Raw genomic sequence first — 22,528 nt, 5'->3', positions numbered from 1 at the left:
GAGTCGTTATGAATTGGTGGAATTGTCGTGGAGTAGGAGGTCCAGAGCATCAAAAACATTCATATCATTCATGCAAACCCGACAAGCAAGAGATCATTCACTATTGTGATATCATCCGGGTTTGTTGTAGGCTTTTGAAGGGAAAAACTATAAAAGGATACTTCAATTATTAAACACATTACTTACTCGGGTCTATAAAAGGATACTTCAATTATTAAACACATTACTTACTCGGGTCTATAACTTAAATATGTGGATGACATGCGACGCTCATTCGTCCTCAATTTTTCATGGAATTCAAAGAAACATCCAAATGTGGGGGAAAAGTGGAAAACATATCGTATGGGCCATGGAGTGTGATTTGGTACCAGGTTTGGTGAATCTGACGTCAACACATTGGTTTATATACAATTAATTACGAAAATCGAACGGAGGTGTAGCTCAAACAAAAAAAAAAGAAAAAGAAAGAAGGCAACTTCTAATTTGATCACTGAGGGTTCGACTCCCTCCATCTCCTACATAAAAGTTTTTAATAGAATTTATTTTTTTTATTTTTTTTTCCGATAATCTATTTATAATAGAATTTATTGAAATACACTGGTACATGCATTTTGAGTTTTTGACAAAAAAAAAAAAACCGAAAGAACCCTAGATTTTGTCATCATGTGAACATTTAAAATTTTAAAATTTTGTCAAACATTTAACCCTTAATAGTGACCGAACAATAAAACCCTTGATTCCTTGAATACATCACGTCTTCACAACCCTTGAGGTGCCACGCCTGTAAAGAGCCCCTTCATTCTTCCATCCCTGTAACAGTCAAAGAGTTTATCACCACTAGTTTCTCAGGAAAGTCTTAACAACATCAAACTTGCACAAATTCAGATACTACACCCCTCCACATAACTTATATTTCAAAGGAAGAACCGAGGCTTTTATACAGATCTCTGAGACTCTGACATTAACTGACAGGCTATAATTAGAAGAAATTGTTGATTTATTACCCTACACTTGACTCTTCCTAGCTTTGAGTATATATAATGGCATGGGGATAACAGCAGCATTGGATTGGATTTTGAGCCATAAGGTGCTAAAATGACTTTAACACCTGTTTTAGCATGTGCACCGGACTTGCTCTTAGCAGAGTATTCTAGGGCTCCATCTATCGCTACATAAATTTATTTTCTTGTTTAACAAAGAACGAGAAAAGGGGCAAAGAAAAAAGACCTGTCTACGTCTTTAGTAATGGAGGAGCCAGTTTCCTTCCTAAATATGGGAAGTAGAGTAAGGCTGTTAAAGGTGAGTAAGGAGCCTTTGAGGAGGTTTTATATGGGTCCTTAAAACCATTAAAGTCTTTTTGATTGGGGACCCATCATACAAACAGATATTTAACATGCTTTACTTTGGTGCAAAGTTACAAACACTTCTGTACACCACTGATTGTGAAAGATGTTGACCTTAGTTGGTGCCTTCTAGAGTTAGGAAAGTGGTGGTTCAAGAACTTAAATCTGAACCGATCTTCTTTCCTTAGTTTTGATTGGTACCTATATGTGAATATTTTGTTGTGAAGCTATTAATTGTGGTTTACCTTTTTGCGTTTCAGGTACATCAATTGATCAAGGAATTGCCTATGTCCTGATGCTTGTGGCGCTTGTGCTTACATATCTCATCCACTCCCTTGATGCTTCGTCATCCTACAACTTCTTCTGACTTGAATAATATGAGGATCTGAAAGGGAGGGGGAATTTACAAAAGGACGTTGGGACCTGCATTAATTTAATGATAGTATATAGTGCATGTTTTGGTTTGTACCTAAGGTGGCTCTGAACTTCTGATTTCTTAAAATTATGTGTGGGTGTGGGATTTAGCTGGTCGAGCTGTAGTTTCTGTTTTGGGAAACTCTCTAAGATCACTAAAGATTGAACTACCAACAATTTATTTATTCGGCCATGAGTCTGACTACATTGACATATTGTCGACGCTAGCAATCCTCCTTTAATTTGGATGGTAGACCTAGACTAAATAAGATGTCTTGTCTTTTTCAACAAATAAGTTTTTGCCAGGACCATCTCCTTATAATGGAGAAATAACTACTCAAAAAAAAAGCTCGCTCTAACTAACATGTATAAATGGAGACCTTGAAACTTAACAAGTGCAAAGGCCAATATCAAATTTATTTTAGTGACAGGATGATCTACTTGATCAGGAATTATCCTCCCCCTGAAGATGGGTCGTCATATCCTGGGCTTGAATTTCATTCAAAACAGATATATATATATATATATATATATATATATATATATATATATATAGGATACTTGCATTACGTTGGAGCTATTTGGAAGCTATACCATATACTTGAGGGCCTATCAGTGAGCCATTAGGTACTAAAGTCATGTTAATGTCTGAAAACCCAGCTTGAGATATATATTTTCCAGTTTCCCTGGTTAGATGACACCCATCAAAAAGCCTCTGTTGCAAAGGATCAAAAGCATTTTGCATGAATCTCAGGGCCGTCCCATCTGCACAACATGGACGTCAATTATGTCAATTTGGTTTCAGTGAAAACCTGATGTCAAGGTCGCTCGTAAACTAACAATACTGGGAAAGTACCTTTGGCGGCAACATGTTCTACGAATATGTAGATGCCACCTGGTTTCAGCACCCTTTTTACTTCTGCTTACGATGGAAACGGTAAATTTAGAATGTACAAAAGTTGATACTTGAAACATTTACCATCCAAAGTGAAGCAGCACATGAGATGCAGAGTAAGATGTCAAAAAAACCAGCGCAGGTGATGAGATCTAAGGCATGGGCGCAAAGAATTGTCATAAGAAAAGAAAACAGCATGGATTAAGTGATTTGGTTGGAAGAATTACAGGGAGCATCCAAAGCAATGTAGGATATTATCATATAGTTAGTCCTGTCTAAGTTGTGCGCATGACACACATCCTGTCTGTGCCTCTGTGGCATTTGGAAGTTGTTGTTTGCAGAGTTGAAAGGTATAGCAATTGGATAATCGTTACTGTCTCACTTGCCAAAACTTAACTTCTTCAGTATCTCTGTGTGAGTACTAGGTATAGAAATTAGATCAAAACGTGTGTATTCGCATCATTGTGTAAAGGCCCAAAACGTCAACTGGAAACTGTAACAGTTCCAATTATGAAAATTTTGACTACTTGCAATCTATACTTCTGAAAGGATGAGCTAGTCTTTATTGTATACATTAAGATCAGTTATTTGAGGACTTATGAGTTGAAGCCATAAAAGTGATTGCAAGACCTATAATGAAAGTGAAAATCCACAACAGAAAGATTCCAATACCTTGAAGTGCTAATTTAACGTCGTTGACTGAACATAACACCAGCGTTCCGATTACTGCATCCATGGAAGCATCACTTACAGGCAAAGCCTCCCCAACCTGCATGGAACATTAACATTACTACAATAGTACAATCTCCTATGCCCCCAGTTAACAAGTACTGTGATTTAAATCCACAAACATTATCATTTCTTGTATATAGTGTCTGTAATATCTACAAATAACGCATTAAACCTGACGGAAGAACTGCTCTTACGTTATATATAACTAAACCAAAATACAATATTATTTGACTGGCCTAACTAGGCTGCTTGGGGTAGGACGTTACTGAACCAGTCGAAAAGGTTCCGCTTCCCTTTTAGGATGTGACTGTCCTTATAACAGAGTTGAAATACGATGGAAGACTTACCTCCATAATCCATCCAAGATTTCTCGTGAACATGAAAATAGAACATCTAAAACCCTTCAGGCATCTTTCAACAAATAGTTATTTAGTTTGATTTGCTCCAATCTTGTCTTCCTTGAGAATGATAAGGTAGCAAAAGCACTCAGTTTTACTCAAGATTTGGGGACAAGCTGATCTATGCTAAGGAGAATCAACCTAGAGGATGATAAAAATACTTCTAGTCTAATAGCAGGAAACAAAGAGATCAACGACAAGAGCAGTGATACACCAGAGTATATAAACGCTCACTTGTGTGTGAGACTGTGAGACATTTTCTTGAATTGTGAAAAACAGTTTCAATGTTACATATTGGAGTATGTAGGGAAACAACAGATACATTTAAGCTGCCCATACAAAGAGTACTCAAAGATCCGCGTGGGAAACAAAAAAATACAAATTTTCTATTTAGAAGGAAATGGACACAAACACACACACACAGACTAAAAGAAAAGGAACAGACTGAAACTAGACAAGCTATACTAACAATAATCATAAGAAAACTTGATTGTATGATTAAAGCTCTATGGGTAGAAGACGTACGGCTTGTGAGAAAGTAAAATGTGTTAATGGCAGACCAGCCGCTGCCGCTGATGCCTGAGCATATTTCTCCATGTTTTTGTTTGGATCGATGCCGAAAACAAAGACATCAGCATCACTAGCATAATATTTGAGATTAGGACCAGTGCCAATACCGAGCTCCAGCACTTTATTCTTTCCTCTTAATTTAGTAAAGAGATTGTCTTTATAACCTGCAATCTTCCAGAAGACCACAGACTTTAGTGTTGTGAAAACCCCATCATTAACGAAGTTGTCCAAGATCCTAAATTTATTGGAAGGTTATATTACATACTTGTTTCAAGGCATTTTGAGAAAACTCCACACCCAAGGATTAGACCATGCTATGGACTTGAGTCTTTGGGTGGCTAAGTACGCAGTGGATCATTATAAAAATTGTCTGTGCTGTGTGCTCCAAAAAGAATAATTTATGCAAAAGGGACAGTGATTCTTATTTCCATTAACAGTTTTAGTTGCCAAAGACCACTAACCTCTGCCTCATAAGGCTTCATGCCCTTTTCCATGACCAAAGCGTAGAATTCCTCATACCAATCTGGTCTTGGTGGGTGAATCCTATTCAGCATATCCTGATCACAGAATCATTACACACATTACAATTACAAATAACTGGAGGTCCCCCAAATCCTAAATATGATGTAATAGAATATCACATTACAGTAAACAAAAGACATGATGTAAACTTAGTTATCAAATGCACAATTGATACTGTACATCTGAAATGCCACATGATGGTCAAAAGGTTTGCCCATTTCACTAGAATAGTGGAATTCAACAGCAAAAGTCAGCTTTAATGAATTATTTCAATGTGCAACTTTCAGCAATTAAGGAGTTGAGCCACAGATTTTTTTCACCAAACTTTATGATGCCAATTGCTAATAATAGTTTATAATACGGATTCTTTTGTGTGAATTTCTACAAAAGACTCCTCAAAAAATTCATCTAGTCAATGGGCCAAACCAATATTCCATGTGCTGACAAACATGCTACATTAGTAGTATGCGAAAACTCATAACGTAATGCATCTCTTACAAACTGAGTTTCCATAATTAGAAGAAAAATCAAGCTACAACTTGGAACTTCAACTTATTCAAGAAACTTCATATAGTATATACCTTAGGATCTGATGGTAAGTCAGAAGCGAGAGAACGAGACGTCGGAATAAGAACTGCTCCTGAAGCTCCAATGAAATGCCTTCGTCCACATGAGCATGACTTACTAAAGTACAAGGAATCAGACCCAAGTGCATGGTTGTTATTCTTGGGTTGTGCTTGGGAGATGGTGTGATCAGATTCAAGAGAGTTCAGGATATAACTAACATTTGAGCGTTTGTTGTAAGAATGGTGTTTGTGGTTGAGGTTGAAGAACGGGACGAATGAGTTAAGTGAAGTCGAGTGGTTCATTTTCGCGTGTAAGCGTGTTGATGAACAGAAGGACAAATACAGAGCCAACACACAAGTGATAAAACCACCCCTTGTCCACATGTTCGTGTCGCTTTGAGTTGCACATTTTGGCATTCATTTTAGTGGAATTATTTTTTCATATATATCCACTATAACTTCAATGCAACTTAGACCATATACTGCAAAAAGTTATCTTGGATGAACATATAAGTTAGTTCTACAACGGAAATGCCATCTTTGCTTTTGGCCATGGATTGAGCTACACCACATTCAATTACAATAGCATTTCAGTGACTCCTAAATTTATTTCACTTGAATGACAGTTATCGATAAGATGCAGACAAGTCGGGTCCTTAAATTGTATTACTTGATTTGGTGGAATGTAGACTTTAGATATGTGAAAATTGTTGTTTGAAAATTGAAATGTTAATATGGTTCGTTGGTTATGAAATTTTGTATGTTATGTGTTAATGTGTCGTCGTGTCGAGATGTACTGTTTTTCTTCTTTGGATTTGAATTTTGGTGCTTGTTAGAATCGAAATTGTGGAAAGAAATGATTTTGACGCCCGCAAGACCCGTAAAATACCGTTTAAATAGTTTTATTTTTTAAATAGATTTGTAGTCGAACTTGATTAGATATTTTGATGAATCGGTATATATTTAGCTACTTGTGAATTCTGGTGTTTCAATTGCTTCTTTGGAATGTATCTATTATTTTTTTTTTGTTCAAGACTCTTGCTATCGTTGTTAAGCCCGGAAATAGTTGAAATGCTAGATCCGCCTCTGCTTGCGTGGATAAGTGGGTTCTCATTTCTGCATGTCTGGCAACATTTTTATAAGTCTGGTTCCTCTATAACCGGGTACAGAGATGGAATCTCAGAAAGAATTATATATATTTTGTGCCACTGTCTACTTTTAATGACCCCATACCTTTAGTTAGTTTCCCTTATATTTTCATTTTTTTCTCCTTTTAATATCTAACTAAAAAAAAGTTCATAACTTAAATAAATAAACGACCCATCTCAGCAGGGGCGGATCCAAGGGGGGCGGGTAGGGGCGATAAAAAGGGTTGGGCTAGGCTAGCTTCCTCAAACCATAAAAGCCTCCGTGATTGGGGTAGGTCGGGTCACCGCCCTCTATTTTGTATTGAGGGCCAAGTCGAGTAGGGTCAAACATGAAAACTCAATCCCTTAACTCGACCCTCATTTTTTAGGGCCAAATAAGGGCCGGGTCGGGCCCGATCTAATTATACTTGACTAATTTTTTTTTTTTTTTGTGATTTTTTATTTATTTTTATCATACTTTGATTATATATATCAATTTTAACTAAGTATACAAAACCAATTGTTATGTATTTAGAAAATAATAATAATAGATAGAGATGGTGGAAGAGATGATATTCTTAAATATCTATATTTTTCATACTTAACTATGTTGTTACTTGTTAGGTTGGATTTGCTTTTATGTATGACTTATATACATATCATTAAATCAATTACAAAAAACGCATATGTTATGTTATATTATAATTTATTCTCTATTGAAAACTAATTTAGTGATTTTTGTTTTACACAACTTAGATAATTAGATTATAATACATAAATATAATGTAAAATAACAAGAAAACGTAAGAGGGCCAAGTGAGGGCTTAATGAGGGCCGGGCTCATGCTTCAGAATCTAGGCCCTAGCCCCGCCCCCTATAAACATGAGGGTTGGGCCGGCCCGCCCCTCAAATCTGTGAGGGCCAACTTTTGAGGGCTTAAACATGCAACTTTTAGGGGCGGATCGGGGCGGGTTGAGGGTCTGAGGGCCAAATTATCACCCCTAGGGGGAGGTGGGCTGCAACCAGTGTTCATGATTCGAAATAGAATATTGAAATTCTGTCCAATATTTCAAGCATCCAATATTTTCGGTTTTTCAAAAGCGGTAAAACCAACAGGGTCATATATTGATGATTTTGAAATTAATCGAAATTCCGAATATGACATGGGTCGAAATATTATGAATTTCATTTTTTGGATTAGGCGGAATTCCGATAATTCTAAAATCCGAACTATGGTCGCAGCTAGAGGTCGCAGACGAATAGGTTCGATTCGTATATGGATGTATCCGAATCGAACTTACGCCATATCGAATCCGAATCCGATCAAATCCGATGTCGAATTAGATAATATCCGGTCCGAATCGGATAATATCCGATCCGATAAAAAATATCACAAAAACTCAAAATAAGATTAAAATTAATAAAACTCCAAAGTTAGATGCGTCTATTCATTCAAATAAGAAAACTAAATTATTAACAACATAAAAGCAATTACCACCTCCACTTTTAAAGAAGTAGTAACAATTATCATATTCAATAACAATTACTAAATTATTATTGAATATCTTGGTGGTGGTATCATAGTTTTATTTTAAAAACATTTGGAAGGATTCATCGTTAAACTAGATCCAGACTTGCTTGTTCTTGTTCTTGTTTTTGTTCTTGTTCTTGTTCTTGCTACTAATAGGTTGATAATTTGATAGAGGAAGAAAATGTGGGTGTATTTGATTCGCACGGGGAGATAGAGAAAAGAGCTGGAGAAAAGAGATGCTCTTGTGAGCCGTGGTGGTGGTGTTGCCTTCCAGAAGTTCAGAACTTGAGGAAGAAGAGGACGGAGTGGTGTACTGGCGTATTGAATGAACCTAGAATTTCACACTTTCTCTTTCTAAAACCCTGGCATTAATAGTTACTGTTATTGGGATAATGGACCAGATTTTATAATAATACTTAGGGTTTTTTAGACTTTGGTCCTAACAATAGTTGGTTTATTAGGGTTTGTGTCACACCCCGAATTTCGACAGAATTCGGAAAAACATTATTTGTTCCCGACTCTTCGATCTTCGAGGTGTGACGCACTCTCCACTCCCAAAAACCCATAAACAGTTTTAAAATTTGTGGATAATTAAAACCAATAAAAATTTTAACTTAAACAAGATCATCTTCATTACAAAACAATTTACAAATGAAAATGCAAATAACCTTATCTGTTGAAAATCTATATCACCTCAACGGAAAACAAGGCCTATCTTGAAATCGCGACGCTATAACGCATAAAACCACAAAGCAAAGAACCAATCTTCTTCAACACTAAACCCGTCAAAACTTATCAACTATGTTCATTGAATGAACACACAGATAAACAAACATGCAAATCGGAATTGGCGATTATAAACAATCTTTGGTGAAAGTAGTTCTAAAATACAATATATAATATACATATATATACATTAATCCATATGCTAGCTTAGTAGTTCCACCGAAGCCTTTAACTTTCAACGACTAATACAACATTCTTAAGATAATAATCTAGGCGGTAGTTCCTCCATCGAGGCTTTAACTTCCCTTCTAACCACACAACAAACTATATTCATAATAAATAAGGCATGTAGTTCCTCCATATTTTAGGTTCTAACTAAACTATAACCAAACCAACCATATACAAATCATCTATCTGAGAGATATATCATTTACCAACATATTACCATAATTAGATTATTTCGCGCTTTCTTTATTGTGTCCCTAAAATCACGTCAGTATCAATGTCTTACCTGGTTTTCTGGCTACCACAATCGCAAACCCGCCGAACATGTACATCCACATGCCTCCCCTTACATAATGAGCCACTCATGCGTAACCACCACTGGCGGGATGCCGCGACACCGTAAATCCTCACACGGAAGCCAAATCTATGTAATAAATCGCCACTATTCGGCATAAAAATATTAGCATCATCGTTCTATTTTGCGAACGGAATAATCAAACCATTATAATTTCTGGAGGGTCGCCGAAGGCCATTCAAATTTTAAACAAACGCCGAATGGTCCGAAGGCCATTCAAATTTTAATCAAACGCCGAAAGGGCCAATCACACGAGTTGTGGTAGTCGAGGTTAGGATTTTCGTTCGTAATTTATTCAAGTGTCATACATCTACGACTCATAAACATTTCTACTATATCACGCTTGTGTCAATTACCTTATTGACTAAGCCATAATATCTAGAAACATCTCAATTATATCTCAGTCACTTTCGTTAACTTCACGCCAATATATTATCAGACTACACCACACTCCCGCAAAATATTCACCAATACTTATATTAAGATCTCACATATAAAATAATGGGTGTATATACATTTCTCCAAGATATTAGATTAATACAACTATCCCAAAGATATTATATCATGTCACAATGCTTCAACGTGATCGATACATTTTATTATAACGATTAGAATATAATGTCTCCTAACATCTCAATATCGCCACGTGTCAAAATACACAATATCAATGTCAAATCTTTATTAGATAACGACAACCAAAGTTATCTGAAACCTTCCACAAAGATTTTATTACTACATATGTCCATATAATATACAACATAAAACGTAGTAAAATTAAACAATCCATCCACAATCAAAGCCCAATATGCTTTACACACTACTCGCGTCAAATCTAAATTAGATAATTTACCAACCAAGAGTTATCAATATCGACAAGATTTTATTACTATATATATCCATATAAACAAACATATGAAAACTGGAAAAGTCAACATCCGGTCAACGGTCGGCGGTCAAAGTCAACGGCCAATCCGGCCAAAGGTCAACACCTCTATGGTCAAGGTCAAACTCAACATGCCATGGTCAAAGTCAAATCATCATCGCCAAAATCAAAGGTGAAAGTCAACCATCCATGGTCAAAGGTCAAAGTCAATCGTCCATGGTCAAAGGTCAAAGTCAACCGTCAAAGTCAACGATTCGATGGTCAAAGTCAAACCGTCTCTAGTCAAAGTCAAACTATCCTGGTCAAAGTCAAAGGTGAAAGTCAACCGTCCCATGGTCAAATGTCAAAGTCTCCAAAGTCGGCTGTCGATGGTCAAAGTCAAACCGTCCCTAGTCGAAAGTCAAAGCTGTCAAAAGTCAAACTCAAATCGTTTGGTTTTAGGTGTTCATTAAGGGTTTTACGTAAGAATGGTTAAAAAGCTTCGTATATTTCGTGGCTGACGTGACCAGCGTCGTGGTTCGGGATAACCGCAAAGCTCAAAACCTTAAACCAAAGTCTACACGTTTAAAGACCCAAGTAAATCTATTTTAAGTCCAATGGACTGGTCCATGCAATATTAGAAACTGCCCAAAAGCTGTTAAGTTAAACTGGTCCACAAATACAAATGAAACGGACCCATAGGCTAATATTAGAACTGGTCCAAAAACACAAATGATACGGCCCATCAATTTAACTGAACTGGTCCACAAATCTTAATTAAATTGATCCAAAAATTTCAAACCAAATAGGAAAAGGGCCCAACCACTTAAAGAAATCGGCCCAAGACAAAACAAGACTAGGGCCCAAGAACTGAATCTAAACCGGTCCAAAACTAAAACAAAAGAACTGGCCCAAGCAAACAAAACAAGGTCGACCCATATAGCAAGTGGATTCGGCCCAAGGCCCAACCACAGCTACAGTGCATCTTCTTCCCCAAATTTTCCTCCACCACCACCAAAAATCCGGCCACCACTAATCCTAATCACCTACCCATTCCAACCTATCGGTTTTACTCATAAATAAAAACCCTCTAACATTAATTAACGCCAAAGCCTCAATTCCTTAGATCTAATCTTCCCCAAAACTAGATCTAGAAACTGTCGACCTCCATTAAAGCTTGTTCAAACGCTCCCCCACTTCACAACACTCAGTCCCATCACTACAAACCATTCAATCCATTCAAATACCCAAACAAAATCCAAACAACAAAGTTTAATAACAAAAACGATTTACTGTCGGCCGCCATTGCCGCCTCCAACCAAGCTTTGGCAGCCCCGACATCACGCACTACACAACCCAACAACACCCAATTAAACCAAAAACACAGCCCAATCGACAGTCCACTACCACCATCATCAAACCATAATCACACAACCAACCAAAATCATACAACAGTTCAATCTACATACCGGCCGATATTGTTCTTTGGGCTTTAGCCGCCGCCAGGCCCAAACAAGGTTCGACAGTTCAAACCTCCATTAAGAATTCAAACAACCCAGGCAGTACGACTTCTTTATTTTAGTTTTGTTAACCGACATTAACGCTCTGTCGAGCTTTCGACAGTTTAAGTTCAGAGTAATCACAGTTCAACAGTTTAACAGTATTACAGTTTGACAGTTTAACCAAAATATAAAAACAGAAACCCATGCACCGATATACGAAAACTATAACTCTTGGTGAGATAGCAAAAAATTTCTACTCAATTGTATGGGTGACTCCCTGAATTTCTCCGAGTTAGGGCGCCGTCGTGGTTCCACCCTCAAAAATCCAAACTTTAAATCTTTCTGCTTCCATTTTCATTATTATTCTATTCTCCGGGAACCCTATTTTTACAGAAAAATGTGTTTATATCTTGGGTCCCAAAAACTTCGGCCCAAAACCGGGCCCACGTATCCGAGAAGTTAAATCCATGAATTTTGAAAATAAATAATTAAATTAATTAATAAATAATTAAATATGTTTTAAAAAACGTTGGTTTATTAGGGTTTGATCCAGAAAAACTTGAATATTAGGGTTTAGTCCTAGTTTTGGTTGTTGACTGTCGGTCAACTGAGTTGACTGTGGTCAATCTGCTTGTATTTTTGAAATGACAATAATACCCCTAGCATGCAACATCACGTGCTTCCAGTTTTATCAAATTTATTCAACACGTGTCGACATCTGACTTCTCATTTCGATGTGGCCATCAGATTTTAAATTTGCGAATCTCGAGAATACAAGTTTTGATGTGCTTCCAGGATAGCAGCATTTGCTGTCTCAAAGACAAAGTTTGCATCATCCATTCCATCACCGGCATCAGCAAGGGAGAATCGAGTTGCGTCAGCAGAAAATTCCTCAATAGCTTGGCGCAAGGTCCTAAAATTCCCGGTAGATTGACTTGGACATTTGTATCCAGTGAAAATTGCTGAGGCCATTGAAAAGATTCTGACCAACATCAAGGGAATCAATTATCAAATTCTCTCGAACCCCGAGTTCCTTGCTAAAGGGACTGCCATTGATGATCTCTTCGCTCTCGATAGAGTTCTCATTGGAGGCTAGGAGACCCCGGTGGTCAAAAGGCTATTCAAGCCACGAAAAGTGTTTATGCCCATTGGGTGCTTGAAGACCGAATCATAACCACCAACCTCGGTCGGTCTGAACTTTCAAAGCTTGCCGCCAATGCCTTCTTGGCTCGAGGATCTCATCCGTGAATGCCATGTCACCGTTTGTGAGGCTACTCTTGGAGCAAATGTTGCGAGAGGTGTCCCATGCTGTTGGGAAGGACACAAGGATCGGACCCAAGTTTCTAAATGCTAGTGTTAGGTTTGGAGGTTTATGCTTTTAGAAGGATATCCTAATGGTCTCCTTGAGGTAGATAACTATTGGAAACAAGTTGTTAAGATCAATGACTATCGGAAATTGGATCGGTGAGATCGGTGATGAACCCAACCAATCAATCATGAAATTGGATAGGTGATGAACCCAACCAATCATGAAATTGGATAGGTGATGAGAGAACCCGACTGGTCTGGTCGGGTTTTGAGTTTTGAGTTTTGAGTGCTAAAGTGTGGGTTCTGACTTCTGACGAAGAAGATGAGGGTTGGCTCCAATAACATTATCGAGATACGCGAAATCAAAAAATCTAACGGTCACATGATTTAGATTGTAATATCCAATCATATGCTGACATGTGTCCAACAAATTATACAACTAGTGATCACGTGACATCGCACTGAAGGGTATTCTGGTCATATCAAAATAATTAGCAGATTGACCACAGTCAACTGTGTTGACTGACAGTCAAGAACCAAAACTAGGACTAAACCCTAATATTCAAGCTTTTCTGGACCAAACCCTAATAAACCCACTATTGTTAGGACCAAAGTCTAAATACCCCTAATACTTAAGTAGTTAAGTAAGTGTGCCAGTATATAAGAATGAAATATTACATTTATGTTATAAGAAATCGGATAGGATATTATCCGACGGATATCACTTGAATCCGCATCTGTATCCGAAACTTCTTCGAATAAAAAAATTTATCCTAATCCGAATTCAATATCTGAAATTTTCGGATAATATCTTATTTTTCGAATACAAATACGAATACAAATCGGATTTGGATTTTTGGATATCCGACTGCACCCCTAGCTGAGCTGCATCACACCCAACTTTTTTCCAAAAAAAAAAAAGAAAACATTTATAGCGTATGTTAGTTGTAGCAGCCCCTTTGAATGGCAATCCTAGATCCGCCCCTCCATCTTAGTGACTTAACATTTTTTCTTTTTCCTCTAAATCCAGTTAACCTCCACCCCACAGCCCCATTCATATAATTTTTTTTTTAGGATTCATGTCATTTTTAGGTCAAGACAAACCATACTAGTCATTTGATCATCTGGTTTGAAAAGTTGGGTGTTCTACAGCCATAGTTTGGGATTTCGGAATTATCGGAATTATGACAAATCCAAAAACCGAAATTCATAATATTTCGACCCATGTCATATTCAAAATTTCGAATAATTTCCAAATCATCAATATTTTGATCCTATGTTGTTTTTTCCGATTTTTTGAAAAACCAAAATATTGGGCGGAATTCCGATATTCCGTTCAGAATATAAAAAACATTGCGACCCACCCCCCCTTGGATCCTCCCCTCACGAGATGGGTTTTTTTTTTTTTTTTTTTTTTATTTAAATTATGAACTTATGATACGTGAGGTTTTTTTAGTTAGATATTAAAAGGAAAAAAAAAAAAACATGAAATGGGGTTTTTTTAGTTAGATATTAAAAAAAAAAAAAAATACATGAAATAAGAAGAGAAACTAACGGAAGTTATGGGCTGTTAAAGTAGACAGGTGGCACAAAATTTATAACAGTTACAGAGATTCCATCTCTGTACCCGGTTATAGAGGAACCGGACTCTTTTTATAATCTTAGCAGCACAAATAGCCGGATCAATAATACCAATACCAATCGATTCCCCACTATACAGATAATTTATATTTGAATACAATTCAACTCCAATCAATAATCTAAATATTTCCTACAACCAAACTAACATGCCCAACTCGCTAAACAACTATTAACAACAGATAATAATGTAAAGCAGTAAAAGCAAACCACAACACAAAGATATAACGTGGTTCGACCAATGGTGCCTACTTCCTAAAAAGCTAGTCCTTTATAAAGTGGGAAGGAAGATTACAATCACTCCTTGCAGTCTCTCACCTTACTAGATCACTCCTCCTCTCTTTTGTGGTCAGGTTGTATCTCTGTAAAGGTTATCTCTCAATCTTGATAGCTATTAAGATTGAGTTTCTCTCTTTGTTATCGTGTATTTTCGTGTATTTTCTGAGTGTTAGGTTTTGCCAAAAACTCCAACCGTTATTGCAAACTCGCAGTCCATAGAAAATAGAATTCTCCGAAAAATAGGCATGGTCACAAAAAAAAAAAAAAAAAAAAAGAAGCTGACCTGTCGAAGCAATAAAGTTAAAAAATGAGAAAGAAGATAATGTTTGCCCTGTGACACTTCGTTTCTTTAACTTGCTATTTCCATCCAAGTCTTATTTAGATAAGGATTAGCTGGGCACATCAGATTAAGGAGTTCTTATACACTAGCATACCTCTACTGTCGAGACGATAACCACCCAGGAAACTTGATAAATTCACATTTTCCTCTCTTTTTCACTTCGATTGTCCATGTAGCACTACAACAGAAAAATGCTTTTTATATAGGGATGTAGGCACATTAGAAATGGTTAAACTTGATGCCCTCATTAGGTGTCTATATAAAGTGTCGGGTACAAACTGCAAAGATGTCATTCTATTTACAACGTACAGTACCCATTTAGCACAGATTCACATCTTGTCCTAGACCTAAGCCACCATTAACGGTGACTGATCAAACTTTCAACTGTAAGTTTTACTTGTACTCAAGTACATACCATTTTGACGCAGCATGAATTATCCTTTGATTTACTTGTATATATATCAACATACTGTAATCAAGAAATAACAGAACAGTAAAAGGACAAAATTGCTTCATTTATCTAAATGTATATATGCCTCCTTTAACTAACTGAATTCAGCAATGTCAAACACTAGCACTTGTTTATCTTCTGAACCGGAGACAAGAAACTTCCCATTGGAAGAAATAGACAGAGACAGAATGGTCTTGGAATGATTGCTGAACGTCTTTACAAGACATCCAGATAAGCTGTCAATTATTAATATTTTCCCATCAGCACAGCCAGTAGCAATGTACTGTGATGCGCCCAACCATACCAGGCAACTTACATGAGCCTGTGACAAAAAACAGGTATTCATTAAAAGAGTTTGTAACTTTCACATTTAGGTTCCATTTGGCATAATTAGGTTTAAATAATTGCTCTAGTGTTTATAGCATATGATACAATTTATGATGTTTAGACCAGTATATCCCTTTTAAAGAGAACATGACAACTCATCAAGGCCTTAGCTATGAAGGGGTATGATAGGAGAGTAACTTAACTGAAAGGATATTCTTAAACTCCTAAATGAGTTGCATACATTCTAGCTACACCGAATGCTAAAAGCCAAATGACGTGGTACTCCACCAAGTTTGCAAAAATTATATAAAGAAAACAAGTGCAATTGACAAATTGATACTAAGTAACCAACCTCAAAGACCACACGAAACAAACTATGAGTTATTTCCCAAATTATGAGTTCTTTCCCACCTCCTGTTGCAACCAAAGGTAGCCTGCACAAAAAAACAGATATATCTGCAAGTTCAAAATGAAACCAAGGCTGAGGCATACATAGGCATATGCTCGTACATGAGAGCACATCCAATCATCCATGATGAAAATAGCTGTTAGAATTATTTTGAGATTGAAGCCTCAGCTGAATAGGGCATTGCAAGACTTATCTTGTAATGTCCTATCAACAAAGTGCCTAAATAGATATAACAACTATCATATCCTCAACAACGACACCTGCACTGAATACAAACATGTGGGATCATTATTCTTCTTTCGCTTATATTTTGTAATTAACCTATCCCGATCTAAATATGTTGTGCTTGAGCAAAATGTCAACATTTAAGTTACCACCCAAAAATTGTTGAAAGAGAACTTTACTAAAAACATTATGGGTTTAGTTATATACTTATATTTGGACAAAAGCAGAAGAGATTTTTTCTGAGATAATTGTTAAATGCAAAGACACTAATGCAAAGCAAACAAAGAGGAATTAGAGAGAACAGCGTGTGGAAGACATTTCATGCTTTTATTCTCTAAGAAATTATGTAAAGTACTTCAAGGTACTTTCAATACCTTGGTGAAAGTCCAACACATTGAATAAGGTCCTCATGAGAAATCAAAGAATTGACTACCTATATAAAGATCACAACATGAACATTTAGCGCATTTCACTTTAGAGACTATTTAATCCATTAATTCGTACTAAACAAGTAATCTAGATCATATGGATCACAAAGAGATACAGACAGATGAGACTTGAGAGTTGATCTTAAACAAACTACAAATTAAATAAATAAATAAATAAAAGAGGTGATAGACCACTAGCACAAGTAATATGAGAGTTCAGGAATTTGAGAAACTAGCACAAGTAAAACTTCTACACACGAAAAGGCTGTTGCTAACATTCCATGATGAGACAGTGTCAGCATCGGCAGCATGACCAAGTGAGCCCAGATTCTATGTAACTAACTGTTGGACCCTATAACACCTCCGTAGTCACCACCATTTTGTGCAAGATTTATCTTATAAGTCTATGTTAACAGAATGCTACAACCTCTGCAGCTACTGAGTACTTTGAATGCATGCACACTTTCAACTATCCAACGCATTCCTGGCAGTGGCCTGAATGGATATTAGATTCCTGAACGATGATAATTCTGCGATTTATGATGGTTTCCAATAGTACTTTACTCTGTTGTAGTTGACTTTTTCATCAAAGTATAGTATATGGTTCATTTAAGTTTACAAGTTATATTTGTGTATGATCAGGATGAATTGTGTTAATCATGTGTAGCATTCAGGTCTTTTGCTCGATAATTGTATTGATAAGTTAGAACATAAGATGAGATCAAATGACAAACAGTGGAGAGGATAAAAGAACTTAAAGAAGAACTCTTCAATGGGCATGTGCTTGTCCTACTTTTAAGGGTGTACATTTCCATGTATTTTCGTGTAATTGGGATTCACTTGTTTGAGGGAATGAGATATAATTGTGGCTGTTCCATCCGTTCATCTTTACCACAATGGGGCGAGGAGTGGTCTTTGTTTTGTAAGCAGCCGACAACTTTAAAAAAAAAAAAAAAAAAAAAAAAAAAAAAAAACTTAATCTTGATATATTATTGATAAAAAAGCAAATATAAAATTAGACCATCTGTTGCATTCTGTCCCAATTAAGGATTAATCTATATATTCTAATAATTGAGGGAGCCTTGTACGAATGTAACAATAAAATTTAAAAATTGGGAGAACCTAGTACGACCTTGAAACTGAAACTCAACTCTTCTCAAGGTGAAAACACATAGGGTAGGTTGGGATGTCCCCCTTCAAGAGCTCAGCTACTAAGCCAACCTTAGTTCCTAGCCTATAGCATAAGACATATAGAGTGTATGCCCTCATATAGTACCCTATTCTTAGGTAAACCATTCGTGCAAAACAACCACCTAACCTTTATCCTCGGAGCCTTTCCAACAATAGTGATTTTCCTTCCATACTATATAATTCTTAATGTTTCATGTTTCTTCTTGCTTTTTGTTTGCAGATTAGCTTCTCTTAAACGTGACTTTTTAGTAACTAGAGCCTTACATTTCTTAGTACATATTGGAAAAATTGAAGTATTGACCAAGTGGAGGTAAGGATTTAGACACTCGTACAAAATCAAAATCAAACTAAACCAGGAACCAAAAGTAAACACCAAATGCTAAACTCTTGAAACTTAAGCAACCTGAGATGCTGAGAGCCATTGGTAAACTCATGTCCTTGAACTGTATATATAGTCATATCTTCAGTTTTCACAACCAATAGCAAAATGTTCTAGGGACTTCTTAATATTAGGACTTCAGTAAAACTGTAGATATATTTAGACGTCAATAAAAAAATGTTCTAGCAAAATGTTTTTTGATACCTAAATATTCACCAACATAAGCAGAGGAAGATAAGGCAGAAAAGAAATCATAAACCTAAAAGGTAAAAGGGGTAGAGAAAAGGATCCAGACCTCCCCCGTCCGTATGTTTACTATACGGACAGAACAATCCGATGAACCAGTAATAGCAAGAGCAGAATCAGGAGTTATCATCAAGCACGTGAGTCCCTTAGTGTGATACGAATGACCTGGAGGAAAAGAAAATATAGAGAACCCAAAACAGTTATGTAAACATGCTTAAAATATCAAATTATTAAGACATGCGATTACTGATTAGCTGTTCATTGGTCTGTTAACATCAACACCATAAGCATAATTCCAGCTTGGTTGTGCTTCTAGTAAAATATAGAGTGGAAAATCCTGAACAGTGTAAATTTATATGGTCCCTGGACAAGCTAACCCCATCTCAATAATAGAGAAAGACTCTTTGGCTTGAGTCTTGGGCATTGGTTGAACAGTTACAGATTATCGTAGACAGTGACTCTGACGGAGGAAGGTTCGAAGAGAGCTAATTATTTAATAGAAAATCCCTTCAGTTGACAAGTATCCATAGTCAACCCCAGATAATTCGGTTGAAGTACGACAACAAGGACACTTGACGATCATTAGCACATCATTCAAGTTAATGCCTCTGGCCATATTAACAGAAGTTGAAACAGTTTTGCAGGCACGGAAATGCTGCATAAACAAGGTATTCAATACCAATATTTAAAGGTGTCCAAAACAAATCTGCCTCACAAGTTATAAACAGCCTATTCTTATCATCTTTATCTGTCCATCGAGTGTCTCCCAAACTATGACAAAACCAATCTGAGAAGTGAAAATGATATAAAGAATCTAAAAGTAGCTCCAAGTAGAACTTGATTAATATCATATAAGATGATTTGGTCATGTACATATGATATATATAACACTACTGCTAACTGAGAATCTAAAATACTTTTCTATATCACGGACCACCCAGGAATTCTGACTACTTCAGTAAACCTCCAGTAAATTTAGTTCCTTCACATCGTTTTAAGCTAAGTAGGTGAGGATACTAACAAAAACAGCATAATAATGAAAGGCACCAAATACAGTTAAAATTCAAAAATTAATAGCTACTTAGTTTACAAAGTGTTCCTTATTCAATGATATCACATTGAAACCCTGGCCCGTCGATTTGATGTCTCTAAGGGTCTGCTTCGCATTCAAAAGATTGCATAGCATAGCATAGCATAGCGAACTTTGACTAATTATTATGTGCTAGGCTTTGAGGGGAATACGGTGCCATCATGTCCTAGTATAAGTTTTACTCGGAATTCAACAGATGGGGGAGATATTTTGTCAGATTCACCAGATCACATTTTTAACTTGAATTTTGTCCAGCATACTTTTATTAAACTTGCATTCATACCAAGTCCATCCTAAAAGAAAATGTATGGTAGAAGAGATACAAGTATCTTCAAGGCCTCCCAAATTCTAGTACTTTTGTGCTATACATATACTTAACATTACCGGAGTCGGGACCTTAGATACAATACAATAACCCAAATGCATACCTTAAACAACATGTATGTTATTTCCATCTTCTGGATTCCATATTCGCAGTGATGCGTCATCAGAACCTGTACAAATTGTGCTAGCTGCAACATTATCAAAAGCTGATTTAACTATACATCCTTAGGTGTAGAACAAAACACAGAACATTTCCCAACACGTAATGAAAGTACCATCTGGGGTAAAATCGCCACAAGTGACACCACATTCGTGACCAAAAACGATATATATAGATAGGCATCTTCATCAATATCCCACAACCAAAAACCGTGAAATCATCCATGGAGCCAGCCAACACAAAGTGGCCTCTTGGATGCCACCTGACCCACTAAGTACATAGATCAATATTACAAATTCAACTATCATGTTCTTTAAATTATGTAACAAACAAACCTACTTTCAGGACCTCACCTCAATATCTTCAGGACCATCGAATGTGCACTTATGACTACTTGAACATATGTCCCACACTTGAACCCGCCCTTGACCCGTTCCACAGGCAAGAAATTTCCCATCAGCACTAAAGGCTACACTAGAAACAGAATCATCGTGCCCTGCAGACATCAAAATTTTGAAAAGTATGTTTTAGCGAAAAACCTTGTCCCTTCGTGATTAGAATTCAGGAATTGATTTTGATATTATATAAAAAGAGTGGTAAAACAAAAACCAAAACCCACGGAAGAAAAAAAAATTGGTACTTCAGTTTTAGTCAAGGGAAAGCCGGTAAAAGAGAAATTTGGAACCTTAGATCAACTAAATTGTTAATAGTTATATTATTATCACTGATATACCTATAATCACTTGGCGCTGATCTCCTTGATTAATGTTCCACAGAAATGCTCCTGTGCCACTACCTCCCCTCCCAACCAATGTTGAATCTGTAGGACTACAAGCAACTGCACATATCCCCTCTGCCACAAATTTAATGCCTTTGATTAGCCAAAGGAGCAACTAATTTCCTTGCAAAATCAAACTACCAAGATTATGCAATATCTATTAGTGCAGGTAGTCGATGAAAAAGAACCGCCTTGTGTTAAGTTGGCCAGTTGGCATTCATTAGTCAATGTTTGCATCAAAACCATTGATAAAAAAAATGAGATGGACTCAAACTCAAAATGAGAAATCTCACAATTAGAAGCAGTTCAGTTAAATTGATTTGAACTCAAAACTTCGCCATGAGTAACAAATAACACATTGCATGCATTTTTCCAACTACACGGTTAAATAATTATATTAATGGAGCGTACCAAAATCAGAATCTGAGTCAGATTCAACATCTGAATTTGATTCATCGTCGACTTCAGGAAGTTCTGCACCAAAAGTTAATCATAACAAATAAAGGCGAGTGAGAAATTAAATATGAAGTATACATAAGACGAGTGAAGGGTCGAGCAGACCTTCTTCATCAATGTGGATTTCTTTAACGATGTCTTGTTCGTCAAGAAACACTTCTTCGCACTCGTCTTTGTTTCCCTCACTGTCCATCGTTGTCTTTCTTCTGTGTAGTAGAAAGAGTTTTGTTAAAACTGTAAATAAAAAGAAAATGGCTCTTTTCTTTTAAGAAAGAGTTCATATATAGAGAACTAGAGAGGGAAAAATAATCTGTGTGATCATCATGCATGTACCAGTGTATTTCAATAAATTCTATTATAAATAGATTATGGGAAAAAAAATTCTATTAAAAAGATTTTATGTAGGAGATGGAGGGAGTCGAACCCTCAATGATCAAATTTGAAGGTACCTTCTTTTATTCTTTTTCTTTTTTGTTTGAGCTACACCTCCGTTCACTTTTCGTAATTAAATGTATATAAACTAATGTGTTGACATGGTCCATACGATATGTTTCCCACCTTTCGATGTTTCTTTGAATCCCACGAAAAATTGAGGACGAATGAATTAATAGATGTAGTCACTGCGTGTTGGAGTTATCCCTCACATGAGGAGAAACCGAAGTCGACGTAAACGGCTAATTCGCGCATCGCGACAAGTCGAGGCCGCCGCCAGATAGCCGACTCGCTCGAGT

General features: G+C 36.6%; 1 protein-coding gene and 1 pseudogene across 6 annotated transcripts; both read right to left on the bottom strand.

Annotated features, from left to right (window-relative positions):
• Positions 1-457: 457 nt before the first annotated feature.
• On the bottom strand, positions 458-5,852 carry LOC147495156 (uncharacterized). 5 transcript variants are annotated; one of them, XR_015197322.1, is made up of 8 exons: positions 5,456-5,850; positions 4,814-4,909; positions 4,308-4,523; positions 3,325-3,421; positions 2,614-2,676; positions 2,352-2,522; positions 1,589-1,728; positions 458-810 (listed from the first exon to the last, which is right to left on the bottom strand). XR_015197322.1 is itself a non-coding variant. In XM_086563761.1 (7 exons), exons 1-7 carry the CDS (start codon positions 5,822-5,824, stop codon positions 797-799), a joined length of 1,026 nt encoding a protein of 341 aa, XP_086419887.1. In that variant the 5' UTR covers positions 5,825-5,850; the 3' UTR covers positions 458-796. The 5 variants fall into 5 exon arrangements, 3 of the variants coding, with proteins under 3 accessions (XP_086419887.1, XP_086419886.1, XP_086419885.1); XR_015197323.1 differs by lacking the exon at positions 4,814-4,909 and having other exon boundaries at positions 5,456-5,852; XM_086563761.1 differs by lacking the exon at positions 1,589-1,728.
• A 9,898-nt stretch (positions 5,853-15,750) lies between these two features.
• LOC147495155 (uncharacterized) lies at positions 15,751-22,286 on the bottom strand (annotated as a pseudogene). Its single transcript, XR_015197319.1, has 10 exons — positions 21,903-22,286; positions 21,753-21,815; positions 21,297-21,416; positions 20,917-21,059; positions 20,679-20,833; positions 20,508-20,591; positions 19,039-19,154; positions 17,120-17,178; positions 16,464-16,545; positions 15,751-16,106 (listed from the first exon to the last, which is right to left on the bottom strand). The product of XR_015197319.1 is annotated as an uncharacterized LOC147495155 (transcript).
• Between the last annotated feature and the right edge of the window lie 242 nt (positions 22,287-22,528).

This window comes from Coptis chinensis, chromosome 6 (genome assembly GCF_015680905.1).
Source record: "Coptis chinensis isolate HL-2020 chromosome 6, ASM1568090v1, whole genome shotgun sequence".
Taxonomy (NCBI): domain Eukaryota; kingdom Viridiplantae; phylum Streptophyta; class Magnoliopsida; order Ranunculales; family Ranunculaceae; genus Coptis; species Coptis chinensis.
Note: the sequence above shows the minus strand (reverse complement) of the source record. Positions and strands in the feature narration are given on the sequence as shown.

Excerpts from the sequence above, each read along its gene's own strand:
- LOC147495156 (XM_086563759.1), bottom strand. The coding sequence starts at position 5,824 with ATGTGGACAAGGGGTGGTTTTATCACTTGTGTGTTGGCTCTGTATTTG. Across the intron at positions 4,910-5,455 it reads ACTTACCATCAGATCCTAAG|GATATGCTGAATAGGATTCA; the intron begins GTATATACTATA and ends TTCTGTGATCAG. Across the intron at positions 2,677-3,324 it reads CGTTAAATTAGCACTTCAAG|AAGTAAAAAGGGTGCTGAAA; the intron begins GTATTGGAATCT and ends CATCGTAAGCAG.